The 25,711-nt window shown below is 40.3% G+C and overlaps 1 protein-coding gene across 3 annotated transcripts in view; it reads left to right on the plus strand.

Annotated features, from left to right (window-relative positions):
• The window catches only part of rell1 (RELT like 1), a 52,810-nt gene that overhangs the window by 18,135 nt on the left and 8,964 nt on the right, over nt 1-25,711 (plus strand). For 2 of the 3 annotated variants that reach the window (XM_050067944.1, XM_050067945.1), the window contains exons 3-5: nt 6,969-7,040; nt 15,034-15,088; nt 23,266-23,514. In XM_050067944.1, coding sequence (XP_049923901.1) covers nt 6,969-7,040; nt 15,034-15,088; nt 23,266-23,514 — 376 coding nt within the window. Of the gene's footprint in view, nt 1-6,968; nt 7,041-15,033; nt 15,089-23,265; nt 23,523-25,711 lie in introns of all 3 variants that reach the window. The other variant, XM_050067946.1, reaches the window with a different exon arrangement.

Consider the following 25,711-nt stretch of genomic DNA (forward strand, 5'->3'; position numbering starts at 1 on the left):
TCTAATGAGTTTGGTGTGTGCCAGGTAGTGTAGGTGCGGACAGATGATAAGAATAGACTTGTGTGAGGTGAACTGCTAAAAAAGCAGTAATAAATATTAAAACATGCAATAAACCTTTAAGAGTCAGAGCGTTTTCAAGGGATAGGCATGTATTTCATGCACCATCATTTAAGAGGTGTTTGTGCTGATGAACGAATCTTCAGAATGAAACCTGAGAAATCACAAATCTTATCAAAGGTGTATTTACAGTAAGTCACCGTGTTCTTTTACCATGAAGTCACAACCTTATCTCAGCCATTATCCTCCATTGCTTCTGTCTTTTTAGGGAGTGGAGGCCAATAGAAACCAGGAAGACTTTTTGGCATTCACGTCACTCATGTCCTGACTCAACTAGGGGCGTGTTAAGTGAAGTGAAACAAAGAAATTCTCTGCACAGGGCCAGCTTAATTTCCCCTGGCTCATAATGATAACTGCAGATAACACTTAATTGCTATGAGCATTGTGTACGTGATGATGAGTTTTCAGGCCTCGTGGAGAATGTAGTCGACTTTATAAACTTCAGCGCACTGAAATAAAGTTCACTCACTTGGTTTTCCCCTGTCTGCATCAGTACGGAGCCCCCGAGGGGACAATGGGGAGGAAAAAATAAGATAGGGGGGAAAAAGAATACTTTTGCGTTTTCTGGAGAAACTTTTATGTTCTCATGAAAAGCTTTTGTCTTCTTCGAGGAAACTTTTGCATTCTCTCTCATGCTCCTGGGAAACGTTTGTATTCTCTCTCCTGAGAAACCTTTGTGTTCTCTCGCAAAACTTTTGTGTTCCCCAGAGAAACTCTTGTGCTTTCTCACAAAAATTTTGCATTGTCCTGAGAAACTTTTCTGTTCTCCTGAGAAACGCTTGTATTCTCCCGCAAAACTTTTGCGAACTCCCACAAAACCTTTACATTCTCCTGAGAAACTTTTGTGCCCACTCGCAAACCATTTGTGTTCCCCAGAAAATGTTTGTGCTCTCTTGCAAAAAAAAAAGCGTTGTTCTGAGAAGCATGTTTTCCTGAGTAAGTTTTGCGCTCTCCTGAGAAACTTTTCAGTTCTCCTGAGAAACTTTTCAGTTCTCCTGAGAAACCTTTGCGTTCTGTCACAAACCTGTTGCGTTCCTCAGAGAAACTTTTGTGCTCTCTTGCAAATAATTTTGCATTGTGCTGAGAAGCTTGTGTGTTTTGCACTGTCTTGAGAAAGTAATGTGTTCTCCTGAGAAACTTTTGTATTGTCTCACAAAATGTTTGCGTTCTTCAGAGAAACTTTAACATTCTCTTGCAAAACTTTTTGCACTCTCCTGAGAAAGGTTTTTGTTCTCCAGAGAAACCATTACATTCTCTTGAAAAACATTTGCATTGTCCAGAGAAACTTTTGTTTTGTCCTGGGAAAATTTTGCAGTCTCTTGCATTCTCCTGAGAATCGTATTCTCCGGTAAAACGTTTTCGTTCTCCCACAAAATGTTTGCAATGTCTCACAAAAGTTTTGCATTTTCCAGAATTTTTTTTACGTTCTTGTGCAAAACCTTTTGCACTCTCCTAAGGAAGTTTGCATTCTCCAGAGAAGCTTTTGTATTTTTCTTGCAAAACTTTTTGCGCTCTCCTGAGAAACTTTTCCGTTCTACTGAGAAACCTTTGCACTCTCCAGAGAAGCCTTTATCTTCTCTTTCAAAACTTTTTGTGCTCTCCTGACAAAGGTTTGCACTCTCTAAAGAAGGTTTTACATTCTCTTGAAAAACTTTTGCGTTCTCCTCAGAAACCATTGCATTTTCCTCAGAAATTTTAGCATTCTCTGGCAAGAAGTTTACGTTCTGAGAAGCCTGTATTCTCCTTTTGCATTCATTTGCAAAACTTTGCATTCTCCTGGGAAACCTTTGTGTTCTCTTGCAAACTTTTTGTGTTCCCCAGAGAAACTTCTTGCGCTCTCTTGCAAAAATTTTGCATTGTGCTGAGATACTTTAGCTTTTCCCAGAGAAGTTTTTTTTCGTTGTCTTGCAAAAATTTTGCTTTCTCCTGAGAAAAATTTACAGTCTCTGGAGAAACTTTTGAATTGTCTCCCAAAACTTTTGCGTTCTCCAGGGAAACGTTTACATTCGCCTGCAAAACTTTTTGTGCTTCCTGGGAAAGGTTTGCGTTCTCCAGAGAAATTTTTATTCTCCTGAGAAACTTTTGCACTGCTTTGCAAAACTTTTGCATTTTCCTGAGAAACGTTTGTGTTCTTTCAGCAAAATTTGTGATCTCATGAGAAGCTTGTGTTTTCCTGAGAACCTTTAGCTTTCTCTCGCAAAAATCTGCAAAGCTTGTGCGTTCTTCGTTTCATTGAAAACAAAAACAAAATGTGCAACAAATTTCACTCACCACTGTACATCTTAACAATCTGAACTGTACATAACCTCCAATCTTTATGATATATCTGATAAACTGGCAAAATGAAACTTACAACTGGCCTTACATGAAGATAAAGGACAATGCATACCGATAAAACCAGATAAAGATCATGAAAGATAACGAGTACATGTGTCTTTCAGATTCATAATGTGTTGCTCAGAGGCATGATAACATACCAGTTCAGACAGCGGCTCCTGGCGAGCTCATGACTCCGCACCACAACAATATTTCTCAGGATAATGCAAAAGTGTCTCAGGAGAAGACAAAAGTATTTGTCTTTTTCCACGCATTTGCTCCAGTATGTTGCATGTCCGAACAGAGACAGTAAAGAGCGGAGGTTAGTACTCTCCTTCTTATAATCCTCGTGTGCAGATGTGAAACCTCTGGTATCAGTGGGTCGCCCTGGGGCATGTTACAAGCATGAGAAATGTTATGGAAAGAATGAAGTGTTTACACCATGCTACCAGGATCGAAGAGAGCCTTTCTCACACAGCAGCCCACTGCACAGATTTCCTCCATGCACATCACATCTCCACTATTTCCCACATTGGCCAAAGCCCTGAACCCATCCACTGACTCAGATTAATTATTACCTCATTAGTTAAGTGGAGTAGGTATTGGAAGAGGAGAGGCGTGCATTAGGGTTTTCCCTGCTGTCTCTGCCTTTCTCTGCATGTCTTTCCGCAGCAGGCCCAACCCTGCCCCTCACATACGTCGAAACAAAAGAAACAAAAAGCATTGCCTGTGCGTTCTCTCACTCATTCAGCTGATCCAATCTCTCTGGTTACGCAACGATCAGATTTCCTCTTCTCCTTCTTTCCGCTTTTGTCTCTGCAGCTGACTTTTACAAGCGGTGAGCAGCTCCCTTTGACATTGTGCACGTTAATCAGCCGTGAAACATCAGAACAATCCCAGATATCACTGAAAGTGTATTATGCTTGTCACAAGTGAGGGGACAAAGCCTAGGAAGCAGTCAACAGGAAGCTCTAGGAAGTGCCTCACCGGGGTGTGTGCTGAGTGGAAGGGCTCGTGTACAAGTTTTCTGTTTCGTCAGAAGGAAGGAAGACAGTCATTGATTGCACATTTATGGGAATCTGTGTGTATGATTACACAAGGGTTGAGCAACACCTAGTCACCTATTGATACTGTATAAAAACTGAAAACAATAGCACCATTTTCTACATAATAAATGTTGTATTTATAGCTTGCTATGCTGCCCCCAAGTGGCCAAAAAATGCCGTGAATGAAAGTTGACAGTTTCATCAGACATTTGAAGCACTACCTCTGAAACCACTGACACTTGTAGCCAATGTGTGCCAAAGTCACTGCATGTTCTCAGCTTTAAACCTAGTACACACTGCTAGCAAAACTTTAAACATTAGCCTCTACATTGCGTCACTGCTCAAGACAACATCACGAGATGTGGATGACATCTGATGGCCAGACCCAGAAAACAGGCGAGATCAAGCCCAATTCTTTTCTATTTTTCTTTTTCTTACACACTGTTTTTGTCAAATACGCATCCATACTTTACACATTTAGGGCCCTATTTAGCCATCGATAATGCATGGTCTAAAGTGCATGGCAAGTGCCAAGTCAAACCATGCTGCACCGATTTCCGTCATCAGTTTAGACGCGCCATGCCATGCCAAGCTGCGCCAGAGATGGACCTTCTCCAGAGTAGGTCCAGAAGCCGAGAAGCCCACCCTCAAACTGGTAGCGGTGACGTCTCGCCAACCCCTGATGACCACCCTTGTCCCTCTCAAACAAGCCGTGTGTGTTGTGAGACTCTCCTCACCTCTGTCTGCAGGAGACCAGAGAGAAAGGCGTTTTTAAAAGACTTTTGTAGCTTCTAACTGAATTTATGTAGTTTGGAGTTTAGTTTTTTAGTTTAGTTTATTTTACTGTTTCACGTTCACTATCAGCCGTATTAGAAGCTGCTGCTTGAAAACTCAACATCTCCGTATTTTCTGCTGCAGACAACGGGCTCTCACTGCACCTGTTCACACAGCAGGGCAGGTAATGTGTGATGGAAAAACACATGCAGCAAAATAATGGGGACCTTTTGCTGTGGATTAGCCTGCTGCTTTTTAAAAGTCACTCAGGACAAGCTGTCATCAGTTAAAGACCCACCTTCAAAGGGGCAGCTCTGTTGTAATGGAAACGCAAATCCCTGCTCTGCTAGGCTGATGACTCAAACCAAACCAAGCCAAGCCAAGCCAAGCCAAGCCAGCCCATGACTGTCGAAAAGGGGTAATAATCTGGGGCAAAGTAGTCGCGAGGGGAATCACAGGTGTGTTTTTGCCGTAATATAGATTCAACTAATCAGAGCGTCATCTTCGATTCCCTTTGAAAGCTGTTATCTACAGTACATGGTGTTTTCAGCAACTTGTTGAAGCAACAGTAATGCAGTAAGAGCATTTCACTCACCTGCAACCCATCCAGGCCTCCCTGTGTGTGTAACAAGCAAAGTATACGCATGTGGCGAACCCATCTACATATCTTACCATCTCAGTAATGCGTCCTTTCAATAGCAGAACAAAACCCTGCACCATCCTGTCTTTAGATCTGGTTCTTGTTGGTCAATAGTTCCGTCTCTTTGTGCTGCCTTAAAATAGCAAGCCGCCAACAATGCGCCTGACCACACCTCATTTTAAGACCTACACACCCATGGCTGCACAAATAGGTGCACTTCCAAATGCTGCTTATAATATGTGAGTGCTGGCTGTGAACACAGCTGCACCAGTCTCAAACTAACAATGACCCATTGCTGCACCAGGCGTGAGAACAGGCCCTAGAATACCTGTGTGTACGTGTGTTTACTACACGTATGACAACTGTATTGCTTTGCCCTGCGCACAGAAAAAGCAAAAGCCACAATATTTTTTCATTTATACTTTCAGTGTGTAGTTGGGGGCTTCTTGTGATGATACAAATGACGATTTAACCCAATGGGCACGAACGACGCCAAGTGCGTCCAAATTCACACCTGTTCTTCTCTATGGATTTTCTCCGTGACCGTTCGTCATAGCGAGAAGCCACGTGATATCACGTGAAACAGCGGAACCGCAGCTTTCCGACAAGACCAAGCACTTGTCGGTAGTCCAGTGTTTTCACAAGAAAAAAGTTACACTAAATTATGTATAACAAAGCTTTCATACAGCTTTGCACACACATTACTCTTGGATGGATTATTCGCGAATGCATGGTCGCACAGAAATGCCACGCATATCACATGAAAGCGCAGGACCAGAGCTTTCCGATGATACCACACACATTATTGTGCTGTCATCCCATCACGCTGTAAATACAGATCAAATGTCTACAAAATAAAAACCTGACGAATTTCTTTACAATCATGTCCACCTGGCACAAACCACATGTTTTGGACAGCTGTGAAGTGACAGAATGTCCCACCATCATGGTTCTTATATTGCCAGATTCCAGAGAGTCTCCCCTCTTCATACATGGCGGAATATGTCAACTTCCAACTTGCTATGCTGAGATACATGTAAAAATATAAGAGTTTAGTTACACAGATTTTTTTTTCCATTGATATAAAAATTAATATAAAATACAGGCACATTGAAGGACATGAAATGATGTTTGATTGTCCTGAAAAAAACAAGATATAGCATGTGCATGTAGCCTTTATAATGACTGTGATATGAGCTTAAAAGTAAAGGCAGTAAAAATACCCCAAAAAAGGCCTCGGGCCCATAGGGTTAAGAAGATTCAAGAACTTTATTAAAATCCTCAAATGAAGCATACTATTAAAAAACAAACAAACCACATATTCACATATAGAGTAAAGTACGATAAGAGATATATTCAGCAATAAAATCTAACCAATATAAATGCAAAATATAAGCAGTATTTAGTGTAAAAATGTCTATAAAAGTCCAGTAAACAAGTGTGCAAACATCAGCAGGAAGTGAGTATTGCACAAGCACAAAGATTGCAGCTCCTCGAGATGTGTGAGTTCAGTAATGCCAGAGAAAAGTTGTTTTGCAAGAGATGTATAATGTTTGCTGATTAGGTGTAAAGTTTTGCAAAAGTAGCCCATAGTTTTAAAGATAATGCCTCAACAGTCAGACAAAAAATGAAAGATGTATGTGCATAGCAAACACCCCAGACATTATCTCCTCTCATATCACAGTGTTAATATCATATCAGAATATTTCCAAGCTTGTAGTGGTTGTACGAGGCAAACAGCATGCTTGTTGAGTCCATTCCTGCTCCAGTTAAACCGTCAAACCTCTGGGAGTAACATCGTCCTGTTGTAACATTAACAACAGCTCTTCAATGATGATTTATGGGTATCATGTTTGGCGTTTACGATGTAAAATGTGGCCCTGAGGCCATGCCTGAAGAGTGTTTGCCTCTCAGCGCACACTTACACAAATCCTCTCAGGCTATATCGTTTGTTTTACTGTACTGCTCTCTGGAATATAAATAATAGAAACATAGAAATATGTTGTTATTACGATTACACACTTAATAAGTTGAGTGTTTCTAATTATGTGTGTGTTTGTCTGCTTGTCTTTCAGACATGAATGACACGCTCAGTGAGAACAACGACACAGTCGGGCAGATCGTCCGCTACATCATGAAAAATGAAGGTGAGTGTCCGACTTTACTAAACCACGAACATTTAAATACTTTATTTTGCCACGTTTATAAACCAGTGAAGCTCCATTTTCATTTTGGCTGTTCTCTGCCTCCATGAAGTCATTACAGCTGCACTCTGTCAATATTTTGGCAAGCAGACTGTCACAAACTATTCAGGAAGAACGTGTGTGTCAGTTTGTGTGTGTGTGCATTATTGGCTCAGGAACGAGGATATCCGTGGAAGTTCAACGTCAGGAAAGTCGAGCCACTGCAGAGGAATTTCAAGAGAAAACGTTTGGTTACGTCACTCTTTCCCATCGCAGTCACAGGAGTGTGATTGTTGTTATTTGATTTCCTTATTCCTGCAAACCAGAGTTATTTCCCAGAGCCGGAACATGAGGTTGATTTCGAATAAATCACAGCACACTCATTATACCGAGTAATTGCAGCTCTTTGTTCGGCTGGGTTTGTAAGTGGCGACAGGAGAGATAAGGATCGATGCTTGTATTGTGTCTGCTTGATCACTATGAACACACGTGCCTGTCCTGACAGTGTAGATTACAGTATTTCCCTCAGTGCTAATAAAATCTATTGACATCAGGTTAACTGCTGATATTTGTAGGTACGGTACGTAACTCTGGTTCAAACGTAGACGACAGGGTGCTCTGATATTTAGGTGACGTAGAGGAACTGCTGGTGTATTCATTGAAAGAGTTACTGATAAAAAGATTTGTCTTGGCACTTGGATATCAGGAGTTCAGTGTTGAGTTCAGTTCATTGTTTTACTTGGAAAATGTTCAGAACAACTATATTTCTTGTGACACAACAGGCCAGTGGAACAAGTAATTTACTGACGAAAGAATAGAGTGGGTATTCATGGGAGTTAAAGGGTATTTAAGAGAGAGAACTCAGACCCCTCTGAAGCAAACCGAACTCAGATTATCTCGGGAGGTGGTCTGAGTTCGGTTCGCTTCAAGCCCGTGGTGCGGTTCATTTAACCTGTGCCCTGTGAACACAAAGTACTCCAGGTTCGCCTTGCTCTTTGCCATTGTATTTAGCCCTCTAGATCTTATGTTGTTGCACTGGGACACTTTCAAGGACTCAGGACGAGGAGTAGTTTGGTCCACTGAAGATACCGCACGTCTCTAGATGTGGAATATAGAACACATCAGATGGAATTAGCCAAGGTTTTCCTCCATTTTTAAGTTCATCTGAAATAGGGCTGCAACGATTAGTCGGCTAATCGATGACTAATCGACTATTAAAATAATCGGTGACTATTTTAGTAGTCGACTAATTGGTTTGAGTCATTTATCATAGAAAAGTACCATAAAGTACCCCAAAATACTCTTATTGCAGCTTGTTACGTTCAGATATCGGCAGCTTTACACACTCTCCCATGACGGTGAACTAAAACCCTTTGAATTAAATTCGTTCTGAGCTCCGAAGCTTCGAATGTCCATAAATGGATTTGAAGGTCAGCCCTAATTTTTACACATTTTTCGATAAAATTATTAGTCGACTAATCGAAGAAATAATCGACAGATTATTCGACAAAGAAAATAATCGTTAGTTGCAGCCCTAGTCTGAAAGTGAGGGGCTTCATAACCACATTACAGTGCCACGTCAAAGTAAAAAAAGAAAACAATTATGTCAGTATATATTATATATAGGCTATAGTGTGAACAGAAAGAGAACCGAGTCCCGTTCCTGTTGGTCCACTTTTTGGTGCACTTTAAGACGACTGATTTCGGTTTGTTTAAAAAGGACTGTATGTGAAAACACCCTACGTGTCTAATGAGAACGACATTATTTGAAATTAGTCCAGTATTGAGCGAGAGCAGCAGCAAAACAGGCTGCAGTGTAAAAGCTTGTGTTCAAACCGTCCGCTAAAAGTGCTTTTTTTGCCGCTGACAGGCTCAGATTGCTTTAAAGGAGAAGTCTGGTATTTTGCACTTTGAGCCCCATTTCTGGGTTGTTTATGATGAAACAGAGTGGCTAAGACATTTTGACAATAGCTCATTTTCGGAGAATTTGTCTTTCCCCTGCCTGGCTTAACACTGCTGCCTATGGCCATGTGTGAACCTGTCCTAAAACCACCCTAAACATTCGTTTTCAAAGCCATGAAACTCACGGAGTGGTCAGTGGTGTTCATTGATGTTCTGACATAAAAATCGTAGCAAACTGTGGTTTCCATCCGTGTTTCTGTGTTTATTCATCTTGACTGTGGAACTGTTTTTTTCAGCTGCCTCACACCTGTGTGTAAACTTCCGCTTGATCGTTCGTTTGACCCTGAGGCGTTATCCACTCCAGCCCACTTCATGGCGATAATGCTCCTGTACATGGGTGTTGCCAACCGGCAGGAAACCTTTGCAGTGTAATGGGACACAGAGAAGAAGCAGAAGAAGAAGGTTGGCGTTGTGTTCAAAGGTATCGTACTGCGAAGGTTGTTTACAAGCGAGTAATCCATTGTACAGGTGTTTAAACTTATTACATAACTTTTTCGTTCGTTCTCGTTCTTCCTCCAGGAGCGCACACAGCACTGTCGAGCCGGCACTTTTGCTGACCAGGAGCGCACACAGCACTGTCGAGCCGGCACTTTTGCTGAGCTAAAAGACTACAATGACCACAACCTTGTCATAAAGAACCCCCTTTCCGTTTCTGGTGGCGGATTACTACCAACAGACAATGAGGCTTCCCATAGAAAGTCAATAGATTAGACAAAATGTCAAATAAATGAACACGGAAACCACAGTTTGCTACGATTTTTATGTCAGAACATTAACGAACACCACTGACCACTCAGTGAGTTTCATGGCTTTGAAAACAAACGTTTAGGGTGGTTTTAGGACAGGTTCACACATGGCCATAGGCAGCAGTGTTAAGCCAGGCAGGGGAAAGCCAAATTCTCCGAAAAAGAGCAATTGTCACTATTTTGGTCTGAGCCACTCTATTTCATCATAAACAACCCAGAAATGGGGCTCAAAGTGCAAAATACCGGACTTCCATTTGAATAAACAGTGATTCTATCATCATTACACACACTTTATTCAAAGTGAGCAGACACAAAATAAAACTCACAAAAACCATCTTGGTTTGTCTTCCACCGTCCCAACAATCACCAGCTCTGGTTTGGTTGAAATTAACCCTTAACTCACTCAGTTAGATGTGAAAACATGCTGCCTCTATACACGCTAAAATCACTGTTTATTAAAATGGAGTCTGGTGGGTTTGGTGATGGTGATTTCAGGGCTGTTTCCTGTTAAACAAACTTTGAACTCACTTACTCCTCTTCATCCCCTATGGACATAAGGCCTCAGTGAGCTCTTTCCATTGCATACAATCCTTGGCAGCATGTTGCGCCTCTCCCCGTGACACGTTCATCTTTTCCAGCTGCAGTGTCACAGTTCTGCGCCAGGTGGTTTTGGGGCTTCTGGGTTTCCTTTTGCCTGGTGGTGTCCATCGTAAGGCATTAAAAATACATGACATTAAAACTATGGGAAAATAAAAATATGTCCGATATAGCAGATGATGAGGACAATATAACACTGATGTAACAATATAGGGGTCAATTTACTTTATAATTACACCTGTTGAGGTGATATTGATAATGTTTCTAGATACAGGAACTGCACAGACACAGCTTATCTGTGAATATTGATCCCTGAAGCTGAATTCCACCGCAGACTAAACCATCCTTCACTTCTTATCAGATGACTAACGCGCCGTGTGACACATGAAGGCAGCATTGTTCTGTTTTGATTTTTCTGTCCACCCTCCAGAGGCGAGCTCTGAGCTGACTCATCTCTGCTTTCATCGTAACAGTGTTTGCCGAGTCCGTTAACTGTGACTCACCCTCACAGTGTCACTCTGGAGACGTGGTGCAATTCAGGACTCTGACGACCAAAATATTCTCTATTAGAGGACTGTGAAAATGTCTGTTTAAACATCCAACCTAGAAAATGTTTGAAAGCTTCATTACAGGCTGTTTCCAGGAATGATAAGTGGTGTCCAGCAGCAGCAGTTGTGCATGAATAAACATAAGAGCAGTGAAGTAACAATGAGGAGCAGTGTTCGTCTGTAGAGGGCAGTCTTTGCTCAGCCATGAAGATCATTTCAAAATAAGGGTGTCACAGTGCTGGCACAGTCATACTACAACCTTCAAAATAAAATCCACGTGTCACTGAGGGCCTGCAGCTCCTACAACTATTACTGTTACTACTACTATAACGAATAATAATAATAATAAACTGTACTTATCAAACACTTTACGTACAAGGGATGCAGCTCAAAGTTCTTTACAATAAAGATGCAACACAAAAGCAAAAAGGAAACAAGAGAAGACAATAAAAATACATTCAGTTATATAGTTTATCATATAAAAGTGAAGGTTACAAGAACAGAGACCAGTTAGAGGAGTAAAAATTAACAAGAATAATTACATCAGTTGATTAAAAGCCAGACCCATAAACATGTTTTCAGCTGTCTCTAATAACTTTTGGAAGTATATTCCATAGATTTGGAGCACAGTTAACAAAAGTTGTGCTGCCTTTTTTCTTGTGTGTATTTAAAAACCCAGCAGTAGAAGATCTGAGAGCTGACGGATATAAAACGACAGAGAGTCTGCAGTGTAGGACAGTCCTATTATATTAAGAGCTTTAAAAACAAGTAAAAGAACCTTTAAATCTATTGAAAAAGATACTGGGAACCAGTGGAGTGCAGCTAAAACCACGCTACTTTGCTCTCTGTTCAGGGTTTTGGTTAAAAGTCTAGCAGCACAACTCTTGATAAGTTGAAATATTTACTATTGAATGTTTCAGAAGGCAGGTAAAAATAGCATTACAATAATTAAATCTTTGACATAAAAGCCTGAATCCTTTTTTTCAAAGAGGCGAATTTTAACACATACTTCCATTTTAAAAAACTGTTTCAAGTAATAAAATGTTTGCTCAACCAAAAATACCCCTTCTGTTTTCATTCCCTTAAGGGTTATTCTAATTGATAAGAATAATAATAATGATAATTCTGTAATACAGTGATTAGGTATGAGTGAGTAGACTATTATCTGTGTCTGTTCAACCAATAAATGATCTGTCTATGGGGAAAAAATAGGGAGCGCTGCACTGGGTTAAGGCTCGGTATTTGTACTTGGAATTTATTTATGCCAGAAGTGGGTGGGGTTTAAGTTTAAGTGGGTTGGGCCTAATCAGAAGTTGTTATCTCAAGCCTGACATTTATCTGGATTGATCAGATGTAGCAATATTTATTACCTGTGAAAAAAGTATTTTCAGAACAGCCTCAGAATTGAGCTTCTGATCATTTTATATCACAAGTAATAGATTAAACACAGCAACCAAAATGACTGTTTTCCTTTATCACAAGTACATTGTACTCAGGTGCAAGTGCAAACAAGTCCGGGACTCTCGTTTCATCCGAGTATTCGGCTCAGCCCCTTACTGTGATACTATGAAACCTTGATTTTTTCTGAGACAGTTATTGTACCGTGAAAGTGACGGTGACCAAATGACATGGACCGTGTCCTTGATTAGAATTACAGATTTCTCTTAGTTTGAATATTGTTGGAAACATTTGGAATTATGTCCGTACACAACTATACATTGGTATATAGTCTCTATATACAGACTCTACATTCAGTGAATGTGGAGTCTGTAGGCAAACCCCGGAGATCTTGCCTCTGGAAGAAGAGCAGAAGAGCCCTGGTTTCCGGTTGTAGGCTGTTTGTAGTCCGCGTGATATTGACCAATCACGTTTGAGCTGGCTGCAGTTGTTGCCAGGTTAAACGGTCCGTGCGGTGAACTAACGAGGCGGAACATAATTGGTGTCACTGCAAACTCTGAATCCATCGCAATGGTTCAGCATATTTACTTATAGATAAACGGAAGTCGGAAACGGAAATTCGCCTCCTCCGCCCAAATCAAACTAGAATGCCAAAAAATCAAGGGTCTGCCCCCAGAGGCTTTACCGCCATCTGCCGGAAGTCAGACGCCGAATACAGCCGATGGGTTCCGAGAATGATTGGTATGTAACAGTCAGTACGTTTACATGGACAGTTTAATTCCACTTTCATTCGGAATGAAAGGCCATTCCGATATAAAGTGGTCATGTAAATGGTCATTCCGATTGAAAATTAAATCCAATTAAAGGGGGTGGTTTATTCCGTTTGTCATTCTGAATGAAAGAATTTTGTGTGCATGTATACACTCATTCCTCTCTAAGTTCATTCCGTTCTTTCTGCACATGCTCGTTTCCTTGCCCTTCTGGCGCGATGACGTATATAGGGCGCATAGCAGCGGGCTGAGATAGAGCAGTCGGACTCGTTGCACTCACTGGTTTCCATACGCCACAGCACGGTCTTCTATCTCCTTTCTTCGACCTTCTACCTCACTTCTCCTCCTCAACAGATGAAGCATTAGCAGAACAAGGTCGTTGTCGTACTGCTGCTTCAAGAATATAAGCAAAACAAGCCCGAAAAGGCACTAAGAACGGCGGCGTCACGCATCTTGTTATCCGGAGCGAGGACTGCAGTGTTTTCTTCCGGTAAACGTAACATCCGCCCGCCCCCTATCCAATCAGAAACTTTCCCTGCCCCAAACCTTGCACAGACCCGAATAAAGGCGATTAAAAGGCGATTAAACTGATCTCCCGTGTAAACCCTCATTCGGAATGAATATTTCCCATGTAAACTACCTGGAAAGACTTTAATTCCGAATGATTTTATTCAGGTTTATGTCATTCTGAATAAGAAGCCATCATGTAACCGCACCCATTGGTATAGTTCAGGGGTCAGTAACCGTTACTATCAAACGAGCCATTTTTGGCCAAAATAGAAGAAAAAAAATCTGTCTGGAGCCGCAAAACATATTTGAGTCTCAAAATAAAGGTAACACAGCCTTTAAAGTCAAATTTAGCCCATCAGCATTACTAAAGGATCTAAATGAGCATTCATTTTAGCACAAGGTGGCTGGTCAGCAGTAGATGATTTTGTACTTTAACTTTGCAGCGTTTTCCACTGAGACTTTTCCCTTTTTGGATTTGGAATCCACAGCTGGTCCAGCTAGGAAGACTCAAGACTGCTGTAGCAATCGATGGTGACGTTTCAGAGGAAATGGTGTCAGGCCAGACGTATGACGCACATTTTAGTTGACAAAATGTCAAAATTTTCTGTCAAAGCCACGGGAGCCACTGGAGAGGGGCCAAATAGCTGCAGGTTGCCTACCCCTGCTGAAGTTGTTTTTAGACTTTATTGCTGAAAAGTTTCATATTACATGTTTAATAACTCAAAACTATAACCTAGTCTTTCGTTTAATCACTCAGTGCCACAGTATCAAAAGCCTTGTACACACAAAATGACCAAAGCAGCTGCAGTTTAATAAAACTTACAGGCTAAAAATATCTGTCCGGTAGTGAAGATGATGTTGTAACCCCCCCTGTGGTGCCTGATATGAGGAAGATGAGGAGGACGGCGGTTTGAGTCACACGTTTAGATGAAATCAAAACATGAAACCCCCACGTTCACCTCCATGAGTCATCTCCGTGTCTCAGTAGCGCTCGGTAGGTTCTCCTTTATCAGTGTTCACACAGTGCGCTCATGGGGAAGAAACAAACAAATTATGTAAATCTGTTGTCTGTTTGTTGATGCTGCGTCGTCTGGGAGCAGACGTCTGTGGAGTTCATGTGCAGGACAGGAACATGAGATTTCCCTGGGTCAAATGCTTGACCATTATACAGGAATAAACTTTTCAGAGTCTGTTTGTTTGCTCCAACAAAAGTTTTTTTTGTCTGGTGAGGCACTCTCCCCTGAGGGTTTTGTGTACAGTGATTGTGTGGCGTTTAATTGTGTTAAGGAGTTAATCTGCTGCAGCCATCTTTCAATAAGCGCTCTGCTTTTGAAGTCACTGGAGCGTTCTCCTCGCTAATTCCCAACACTACCCTTATCTCTCCCTTTCTTCTATTAAACGTGCAACTTTCTCTCTCCCTCCGCAGCAAACTCTGACGCCCTGAAAGCCATGGTTCATGAAAACAGCATCGACTCTGATGGGTAAGTGTCCTCTCGTCTTGTTGTTCCCATCTCGGCCACCAGATGGCACCATCAGCCTCTCAGAGGCCCGGCTGGTGTCACTGTGATGAGAGTAGCCAGAGCAGGAAATGAACACACAAGGCAATCAGGCCACATTTCTCTTCTGATACTTCTCCAGATTGGCGAGGTTTGATTGAGGGCGAGCAGCTGGGGACTCTTCCCGAAATGCCACTGTGGCCCATATCAGTGTATTGTGGGATTATTAAAGCATATTGAGCACAGTTGTTGGCGTGTTTCCTTGTTGGATTCTTCGCCAGAACACAGTGAGCGTGACTGTACTTATAAAGGGAGAGCTGGGCAGAGAGACTGTAGGTATCTTTATACAACAGGCTCTTCAAAGACAGTAGCTTGAGTTGATTTATGATGCAAAGATCCCGAATATGGGCCAGTTTCAGCCTTATATCACATTGATTTATTTTAAATTAATAATCTTTGGGTTTTAGACTGTTGGTCAGAGAAAACCATTGCTTTTCCCATTTCTTCTGACATTTTATGGAGCAAAATGTCAATTTTATTCTCCATTTTTCAGCCCTGTCCAAAATACTCGGAAAAACAATTGACACGGATCCTCTTCGAGTCATTTTTGGTATTCAGTGTGAAGAAAATCGTCTCTCTAAGGCAGTGGTTTTCACACCAAAGGGCAAGCCAAACTCTCTAGGGACGCCTGTCTGTGAACAATAGCTTCTATAACATGTGTTATCACTCTTATCCTGACACAAGACAATAAAACTAAGAAAAAATAAGACCGATAGCTTCTGTATACATGTTTACTTAAATGTGAAAACTAATGAATTGGAAAAAAATATGAATTGATAATGAGAATAAATTGATGAGGCACAACGGGCCTGTGAAGCTTTAGATTTCTCCACGTGTTGACGTGACGTGCATGGGGCTCTAGCAAGAGTAATACTCTGCATCTGAGCCTCTCCTAAATCCAAAATAGAAATGTAAAAGTGCAGCATGAGCATGTCCAGCTAATGAGCTCACGTTAGTTACAAAGTGTTACTTCCAAGGCCTGAGAGCATTTCATATTGCGCTAATTTGTGAAGGTACAGGTTATTTTAAGAGACACTAGATATCTACATGAAATTCCCCAGTTGGTTACTTACATCAAGACAGTTATTTTTTTGTGTCACAAGTTTTCTGAAATTTAAAGTTTAAAATTTAATCATTAAATTAATATCGTAAACATGGGGGTGACTGGTTGACTAATGGTCCTAAATGACAACTGTTGGTCGACTAGAAAAATTCTAAGTTGGGGGCAGCCCTGACTTTAATGCTAAATCTGCCCATTAGTTTTGTAAACTGTAATTTTGATAATTAATGAATCGTTTAGGCCATTTTTTTTAAGCAAAAATGCCAAAAGTGTGATATGTCCAGGTTCTCAAATGTGAGGATTTGCTGCTTTCCTTGTCTTGCATGATCGTCGTTGAGTTGATTCAAAACACACATTAAACACACATTAAACATGGCTTAATAGAGACAATTTCAAACACAAGTACACAAATCAGCTTCACTATAACTCGCAGCATTCACAGACAAACNTCCATTACAACTCACAAAGTTAACTGATAAAACAACTGTCTTATTCTAAACATGTTTTCCAAAAAGTTAACTGATAAAACAACTGTCTTATTCTAAACATGTTTTCCAAACTAATACAACATGCTAACGTTATTAGCTCAAGCCTATGGCATTTTACATTGTATAAATTATCCTAGCAGCTGGCTCAGATTTCCTCTGCTCATATGAAGCCAGGATAAATCACCCACAAGACTTAAAATGCTATTTTTGTGGAGGCTTTATTGTCTTCACAATTTATTGTTTCTTATCTGTGAAATTAAAGTAAATAAAAGCTTTGTTTCTTGGTGGTGGAGGTGCACATCAGGTGACGGCGTAGGCTCTACGGCGATGCAGGATATTGTAACAGGCTTAGACCAATCGATTAATTGAGAAAATAATCTGCCGAATACTGAGTAGCGAAGATAACTGCGAGTCGCAGCCCTAAAAACCAGTGCCATGTGAGAACTGAAAGCTCTCAGTTGTCAGTTGCAGCTCTCGCCTGCATCTGGATCCTTCACTAGCACAAAATCCGTCTGCCTCGAAATTGATTTCACTCACATTCTGACATTCACATCTCAAATCAAAGGCGGCCTGCTTGTCACTTTGAAACGACCCTGCATCATAAGAACAGCAGCTGATGCTACGAGCTCAGATTAGACGTCTTCACTTTGCCTCGCCGCTGAGATAAGCAGTTAGTCTGATAGACAGATACGAGGAGGAGAAGCCTGTGACAGAGGAGGAGTGCGAGTAAATTGAGTTAGCTGAGTATGTTTTCCCCTCTCTCTCTCTCTCTCCCTGTCATCTTTCTCGTCCCGCTACGTATTGTTCCGGGAGGAGAGAGGAGAGATAAAGAGGGGAGAGATGTTCTCCTTTGTGAGGAGGAAACACTGTGGATAAATGGTTGCCTCTGCCAAGGATTGAGGTGTTCTGCTCAGTCACGTCGGCCGTCCTGGAAAAATCAGCAGAAATCTGCAATCGCACACATTTTCCCCGCCGTCACTTTCATGTGTCTCGCTCCTCCGTTGTCACTCCAAATCTCTTTTTCCCACATATTTCCAGCCCTTGTTTCCTCTCCCGCTTCCCTCCACTTTCATGTTCAAATCGCTCTCTGTAGTATTCCCTCTTTCTCTCGCTGTTACTCTTCATATCTTCCTCTCTTTCTCCCAGCCAGGTTGGGCAGCCTGCCAGTGGATCACTTAGAGATGGAGGAATAGGGGGGTAATTTATGGGACACTTAAAGGGGAGGAGGGAGACAGACAGACAGGCAGAAAGAGGGGGAGGAAGAAGAAGGAGAGAGGGATGGAGAGCGACTGTAGTGTGGCCAGGCCTCGCTATCTGCCTCTCCAGATTTGCTACTTAACTTCCCCTCGCCTCGGTGCTGCTCTCTCCATCACTACTCCAGCATCCACCTCTCCTCCATCCCTCAGTCCGCTCTACACAAGATGCTCTGCTCACATCAATCCATCTTCCCTTTATTTTTCCTCCCGTGGATCAAACTCGTGATTCATGCCTCTGCTCATTAGAGTAAGAATAAGTGCCAAATCAGAGCGCCAAATTGCACAAACAAAGCCTCACAAATAGATATTAAGCTCGTCTGAACATTTATCAGTGATGTCATTATCAGAAAAGTAAACAGATCTTTTCTGAGAAAGGAAACATTTATGTCTGCGTCCATCATCGTTTCCATAGTCGCGGTGAATCAACAAAGCTGCACTGATGCTGTGAAAATTAAATCAACTTCTTTTTGTTTATAAAAAAAAGACTAAAAAATATGAAAAACAAACGGATGATATTTATTCAGTATGCTAAGGGAAAATAATGTGAGTATTAGTAGCATCAGTTAGTTTGCTTCCTCTTCTGGCAGAGATGTTTGAAAGTGGAACGTCGTCCAACTTCCTGCATAGGTGTGTGGACTGAACTGCCGGCTGTTTGTACTCAGATGTCAAATGTGGTCTGAAGAACTACGGAGAAGACTAGAAGTCTGACTAGTATGGACTTTTAAAAAGGAAAATGTGTAGGCAACAATAATTCAGTAATAAGATTAGAGGGGAGAAAAGGACATAACTTTGTGTGGCACAAATATGTTTTATTCTGTTTTCCTATCCGGTTTATAATCTGATTTAACTTGTGACCACTTTTGGGGTCCTGAACCCTAAGTTGGGATCTATTGATTTCAACTATATGACCAAAAATATGACACCCCTTGTGTCCACAGATACTTTTAAAGCCAGTGTAGGCTGTGCCAGTGCAAAACCATTTCAAGGGGTCCAAGAACTTTTTAGAAAAACTCAGTAATTTGATCCAGATTTTTACGCCTCTGTGCAGTGATAGCCGAGGCGTTATGTTTTTTCCGGTCGTCTTGAGAAAAAAATCTTAAAGTCCGGGGGGATTTTTTTCAAATTTGGCACAAACGTCCACTAAGATTTAGCGATGAATTGATTAGATTCTGGTGGCCATAGGAAAAAAGTGAAGGTCACTGTGACCTCATCTGTCTCCTTCTCATGAAGGCGACATCTCAAGAATGCTTCTAGGGATATAGATTTTTTTTTTTTTTTTTAAATTGGGCACGAGCATCCGCTTTGAACCAAGGATAAACTGATAAGATTTTGGTGGTCGTAGGTCAAAGGTCAAGGTCACTGTGATCTTGCCTGTCTCATTCTTGTTAATGCAATATCTCAAGAATGCCTTGAGGGTTTTGTTCTTTTTATTTATTTATTTTTTTTTAAATTTGGCACAAATATCCTCTGTGAGTCAAGGATGAACTGATGGATTTTGGTGGTCAAAGATCAAGGTCACTGTGACCTTGCATCTGTCTCATTCTCGTGAACTTGATATCTCAAGAACACTGAGGGAGTTTGATTAAAGGTCAAAGGTGAAAGGTCAAGGCTACTGTGACCTAATTTGTCGCATTTTCGTGAACTCTGTATCTCAAGAACATCCTGAGGGCATTTTGTCAAATGTGGCACAAACGTCCACTGTGAGTCAAAGATGAACTGATGGACTTTGGTGGTCAATGATCAAGTTCACTGTGACCTTGCATCTGTCTCAACCTCGTGAACTCTGTATCTCAAGAATGCCTTGAGGTTTTTTTATTTTTTATTTTTTTTTATTTGGCACAAACATCCACTTTGAGTCAAGGATGAACTGATGGATTTTGGTGGTCAAAGATCAAGGTCACTGTGACCTTGCATCTGTCTCATTCTCGTGAACTTGATATCTCAAGAACACTGAGGGAGTTTGATTAAAGGTCAAAGGTAAAAGGTCAAGGCTACTGTGACCTAATTTGTGTCATTTTCGTGAACACTGTATTTCAAGAACATCACGAGGGAATTTCGTCAGATGTGGCACAAACGTCCACTGTGAATCAAAGATGAACTGATGGATTTTGGTGGTCAAAGATCAAGGTCACTGTTACCTTGCATCTGTCTCATTCTTGTGAACATGATAACTCAAGAACACTCTGAGGGAGTTTGATTAAAGGTGAAAGGTAAAAGGTCAAGGCTACTGTGACCTAATTTGTCGCATTTTCGTGAACTCTGTATCTCAAGAACATCCTTAGGGCATTTCTTCAAATGTGGCACAAACGTCCACTGTGAGTTGAAGATGAACTGATTAGAATTTGGTGGTCAAAGGTCACTTTGACTTCACTAAACATGTGGCTAACTCAAGAATTCCTACACTAACTATGATAAAATTTCACACAAATGTCTAACAGGATAAATGATGACATTTAATATCCAAAAGGTCAAAGGGCAACCTCACTATGACATCATAATATTCTATGAAAACACTTTTCTAGCCGTCAGCATCATATCTCAGGAACAGAAGGGGAGACATTTGTTCAGATGTGAATTGGTGACACTAATCTTTGGTGTCCATCTTGAAACTGTGCTGATTGTATAGATCTTCTGTGTTGTCAGGTTGAAGATGTGTGTGAAGCATCCATGTTTTCACAGACATGGATGTAAACGCGGCCGTATTCAACCTCAAGGCCGTTATTCAAAATAAACAAAAATGCATTCATTCATAATAGAGCTGTATATTTAATCATAAAAACGGACCTATTTTTATTAGAATTCTTATCCCGCCCTGCTCCCATCATGCGGGATGTGAACCACAGGATTCCTGAAAAAATGTTAACCCCTGCTGCAGGTGGCCGCATTCAAATGAATCGGATCTGAACACGGCCTAATGCTCTTGTGAATGAATGAGCGCAAATCCCCTCATTCAGCCTCCATAGTGTCGGGAAAAGCCTCCCAAGAAGAACAGAGACCTTTACGGCAGCACATTAATGCCCATATTTTCAGAATGAGGTGTTCACATGTCACGTTCAGCTGTCCTCATACTTTGCATTCCTCTTGTCCCTGTCCCCTCATGACGCAGATCACAGAGATGTGACTCATTATGCTGCCTGCCCCTCGACACAGGTGCATACTTATACGTACTGTGTCTAATATGAGCAGTAACACTGTTTATTCTACCTGTTGTGTGTAAACAATGTGAAGAGCTGCTCTCCAGGGTCATAAAACATGCACACACAGAAAGATGTGAGAGATCAAACACACGTGAGCTAACAGGGACTAATGGAGGCCAGCTCACTTGTCTCAGATTAATACTGTATGAAAGTGTGTGTTTGACTTCTCTTTACAGCCACCTGTGTGTTGTCTCGTATGTAGTTCTCCAACACTTCACCTGACGCCTGCTCGTACAGGAAATAGCCTCCATTATTGCTTTGAACACGACCATCATTCAGAGTGATCGTCAGTATTTGTTTAAAGATTTGAGATGAGATATTAGCGTGTCATTTCTGTGAGCGGCGCAGAATGCAGTGAGCTCGAATTCTTCTCTGTGAAATGAAAATGTTTTTAGACTGAATGTAGGTCGGCTGCCATTCTGTGAAAGGTCTCACTTCTCAAAGCCGCACGTTTAATAGTTTATTTGAGAATAAAAACACTACTTTTCATTTTTTATTCAATCTTTGCCGCATGGTGCTGGAATATATGGAGGACGACAAATGACAAGTGTCAGTAAATAAATAAACAACTGTATAATGAGGAATGAGTGCTAAACAATTGAATACAGAAATAAATGAACAAATAAATGCCGAAATAAATGGCGTGGTTACCTCATTAGCTGCAAAAATACAGAAATAAAATACCGTAATTGCAGAAAAATATAGAAATACATTTTAAAATATTGCTTCTTTATTCATGTCCTGTTTAATCTTTGTTTGTTTATCTATCTATCTATTTATCTATCTATCTATCTATCTATCATCGTATTTATTTTTGTATTTATTTCAGCATTTATTCATTCTTTTATTTAGTTATGTCTGTTTTTATTTTTTTAATTTTGTATTTATTTATTTCTACATTTATTTATTTCAGCATTTATTTATTCTGTTATTTAGTTATGTCCGTGTTTATTTTTTTAAATTTTGTATTTATTTATCTCTATATTTATTAATTTCAGCATTTATTTAGTCTTTATTTAGTTAGGTCGATATTTATTTTTTTAAATTTGTATTTATTTATTTCAGCATTTATTCATTCTTTTATTTAGATATGTCTGTGTTTATTTTTTTAATTTTGTTTTAATTTATTTCTACATATAATAATTTCAGCATTTATTTAGTCTTTATTTTTATGTCCATATTTTTTTAAAATTTGTATTTATTTATTTCTACATTTATTTATTTCAGCATTTATTCATTCTTTTATTTAGTTATGTCCGTATTTATTTTTTAATTTCTGTATTTATTTAATTCTACATTTATTTATTTATGTATTTATTTAAGCATTTATTTATTCTTTTATTTATTTTTCTGTATTTATTTCTTTATTTATTCCTGTATTTTTAATATGTATTAATACAGTTCATTTACTCTGTATTATTAATTAATTTATTTACACAATTAATTAATTACATATTTGTTTATTTATTCCTGTACTTATTTAAGCATTAATTTCTTTCAGAATTAATTTCTGTGTTTTTAAGCATTTATCTATTCTTTTATATAACTATTTCTGTATTTATTTAAATATCCTGTATTTTAATTTTTCATTTATGTAAACATTTATTTTATACATTTAGTTTTGTTATAACCGTATGTATTCCTTTATTTATTTTTACATTTATTTATTTTATGTATTTGTTTTATTTTTTTTACATTTATTTATTTTATGTATTTGTTTTATTTTTATATATATTTTTTTTAATTTATTTCATATGTATTTATGTATTTGTTCATAAGTCCGAAATTTATCACACATTTATTCATTTATGTAATTTATTGATAAAGTAGTCACTTTTCGTCCTCCGTAGAACATTCTGCAGACCTATAAAAGATTTCTTTGTTGAATAATTATTGTTCAGGGTCTGATTTACATTGTTTTGTTTGTGCTCTGCTCGTAACATCAGGCCACAGTCATCAGCAGCATCTTGATTACACACACATCTTATAATTAAAGTGTAATTTTGTACTTTAATGTGATTTATTAATAATAATTGGGTCATTACTGAAATATCCACCAAACCTCCGTCTTGAACACTAATTTCTGTCTCTCTGTCCTCAGCCCTCCGCTCACCCCCACCTCTCCCAGCACCCCCACCCCTCCCATGACTCCCATATCACCGGGTGCACCTGCAGGAGCCGCCAAGCACACCTGCAACCACCTGCACACCATCGGTGGCCTGGGAGGCAACAAGAACATCTGCACCCGCTGCAGCCAGAAGAAATGGCCGCTGATGAGGAAGCCGTCGGCCCGTAAGACGGAGCAGCGCCGCAGCCACCATGGAGAGGTCACGGTCCTGGCTGTGGGCAGGTGGGCAGGTGTGTGTGTTTGTGTGAGTGTGTGTGAGTGGGTGTGTGAGTCAACGAGGCAGGAAAGAAAAGCAGTTTGTTGCCGCTTTGAAATGATTTCCATCCCTCCAAAATTTCATAGACTCACAGCACACAGGATGCTTTAATCAGCAGAGGTTAATTAAATTAAACTCCCCCAGAGGCAGATTAGATATTAGCTCAAACACAACATTAACAATTAAACATTAACCCTCTAAAACCCGCACGTAATTACACAGGTTTGACTCTCTGACACCAAACCAGTGATCTGGAACATGTGGACGGTCAAACTGAAGCCTGGGAAAGTAGAAACTGCAGGCGTCAGACTGTGGTGAGGTTTCATGTGAAGCTTCGGTGGTTAACTTGTGTCGTGGAGCCGCTGTTAAAAACACACTAAACAGGAAGAGGTCCTCACAACACGGAGACGCTGACAGCAACAAGAGAAATGTGTGATATTATCTAACAGCTCCCTACGAGTGTTTTTCAGGAGAGTGTGCGGAGCGTCTTATTGCTGACAGAATGTGAACCCATCTCTTTTTTAATACGACTTCATGTGGCTGCTTCACAATAAAAGCAGCAGGAATAAGATGTTGTGTTTGCAGTGGCAGTAAAGTAATACAGCTCTGACACGGTTTAAAGAGAGCCAGCAGTAAACAGAGAGGCTGTTATCAGGGAGATGAAACTGTGCTGGATGACATGCATGAATCCTTTCTCTGTGGATCCTTCCTGCTTGTAAAGGCAATCTGAATCCAATACGGGAATGGCGGACTCTAACAACACTAACAATAAAAAGTACTATTTAGAGAGATCATTTCTGTATGTAAATACATTAAACGACTATAAGGGAAAAAAGCAGACCATAAATGACATCAAAATGCAGTTTGATTATTGACTTGTATAATGTCACAATACCAGAATTTTAAACTTCGATACAATACTAGTTAAAAATTCAATTCAATTCAATTAATTAAAATAAAATAACCCTGCACACATTGCTGGTGCAGAACGTCACTGAACACAACATACCTGCAGTCACATGGTGGGTGGTTCATTGCTGGAGAGAATACCGTACCAGGCACAGGTTGAGGACCAGGGACCAGTTGCACAAAACCCCTTAAGTTTCCTCCTTAAGTATGACACTTAAGACCTAACTTCTCCGTAGCTGACGGACTTACTCAGTTGCACAAAATACCTTCAAAGGTTTCCTTAGTTTAGGAAAAAATATTAATTAATTTACTGCGTTGAAAGAGATGTTACAGCAGTAAAAGTTTCCATGGAGATTGTTTGTCTGCTTGGACTCACGCCAATACATAGATAGTGTAAAAATGGCAGAAGGAAAGAAGACAAGAAAACCATATCGGTGCCCTAATACCAGAAAACAAATGATTGTGGGGAGAAATTGCAACGAAAAATGAATTCAGTCAAATCTAGAGTGTAAAATCAAAAGCGTATCCATTGGGTTCTCCCGGTCGCATAAACTCAGTCATGTTGCAGTTAAGACAGAGTCAGAGGTACCTTAAGTTGTTTTAGAACTTGCTTCAGTTGCTAAGGTCTTCTGTGCCACGGTCTCAGGAATCTTTACGTATAAGACCAAGACAAGGAGTGCAACCAACTGTATTTTGAGGAAACCTTGACTAGAACTTTCAGGAAAATATTAACTTAAGGTGTTTTGTGCAGCCAGCCCCAGTTATTTTTCTTCCCTGTGCAGCCTCAGGTAGGAAATCTGGTTGTATATCTGTCTCTTTTTTTTTTTTTTTAAATCTCCGCCAGGCATAAACCTGGAGGAGTTATTGCATTTGGTCATATGTGTGCGAGTGAGTGTGTGTGTCTATCTGCGGCTAATCTCACAAACTACTAGACCAGTCAGCCTCATATTTTGTCTGCACATTCATGACTGTATGCTCAAGGACCTCTCGTGGTTGTGGTGATTCACAGGTGTTGAAAAACCTGTTTTATTGACTGTTTCATACCGTCTGCTGACTCCTCGCTCCTCATAGACCCCTTTTCCACCAAAGCAGTTCCAGTGCTGGTCTGGGGCCAGTGCTTAATTTGGAACCGGTTTTCCTGTTTCGACAGACAAAAGAACTGGCTCTGGGCGAGAAAAAACGGTTCCAGAGTGGCACCAGTTCTTTGCTGGACTAGAAGAACGAACCACATATGTCATGGGGAAGGGGGCGAGG

Source organism: Epinephelus moara, chromosome 17 (assembly GCF_006386435.1).
Source record: "Epinephelus moara isolate mb chromosome 17, YSFRI_EMoa_1.0, whole genome shotgun sequence".
NCBI lineage: Eukaryota > Metazoa > Chordata > Actinopteri > Perciformes > Serranidae > Epinephelus > Epinephelus moara.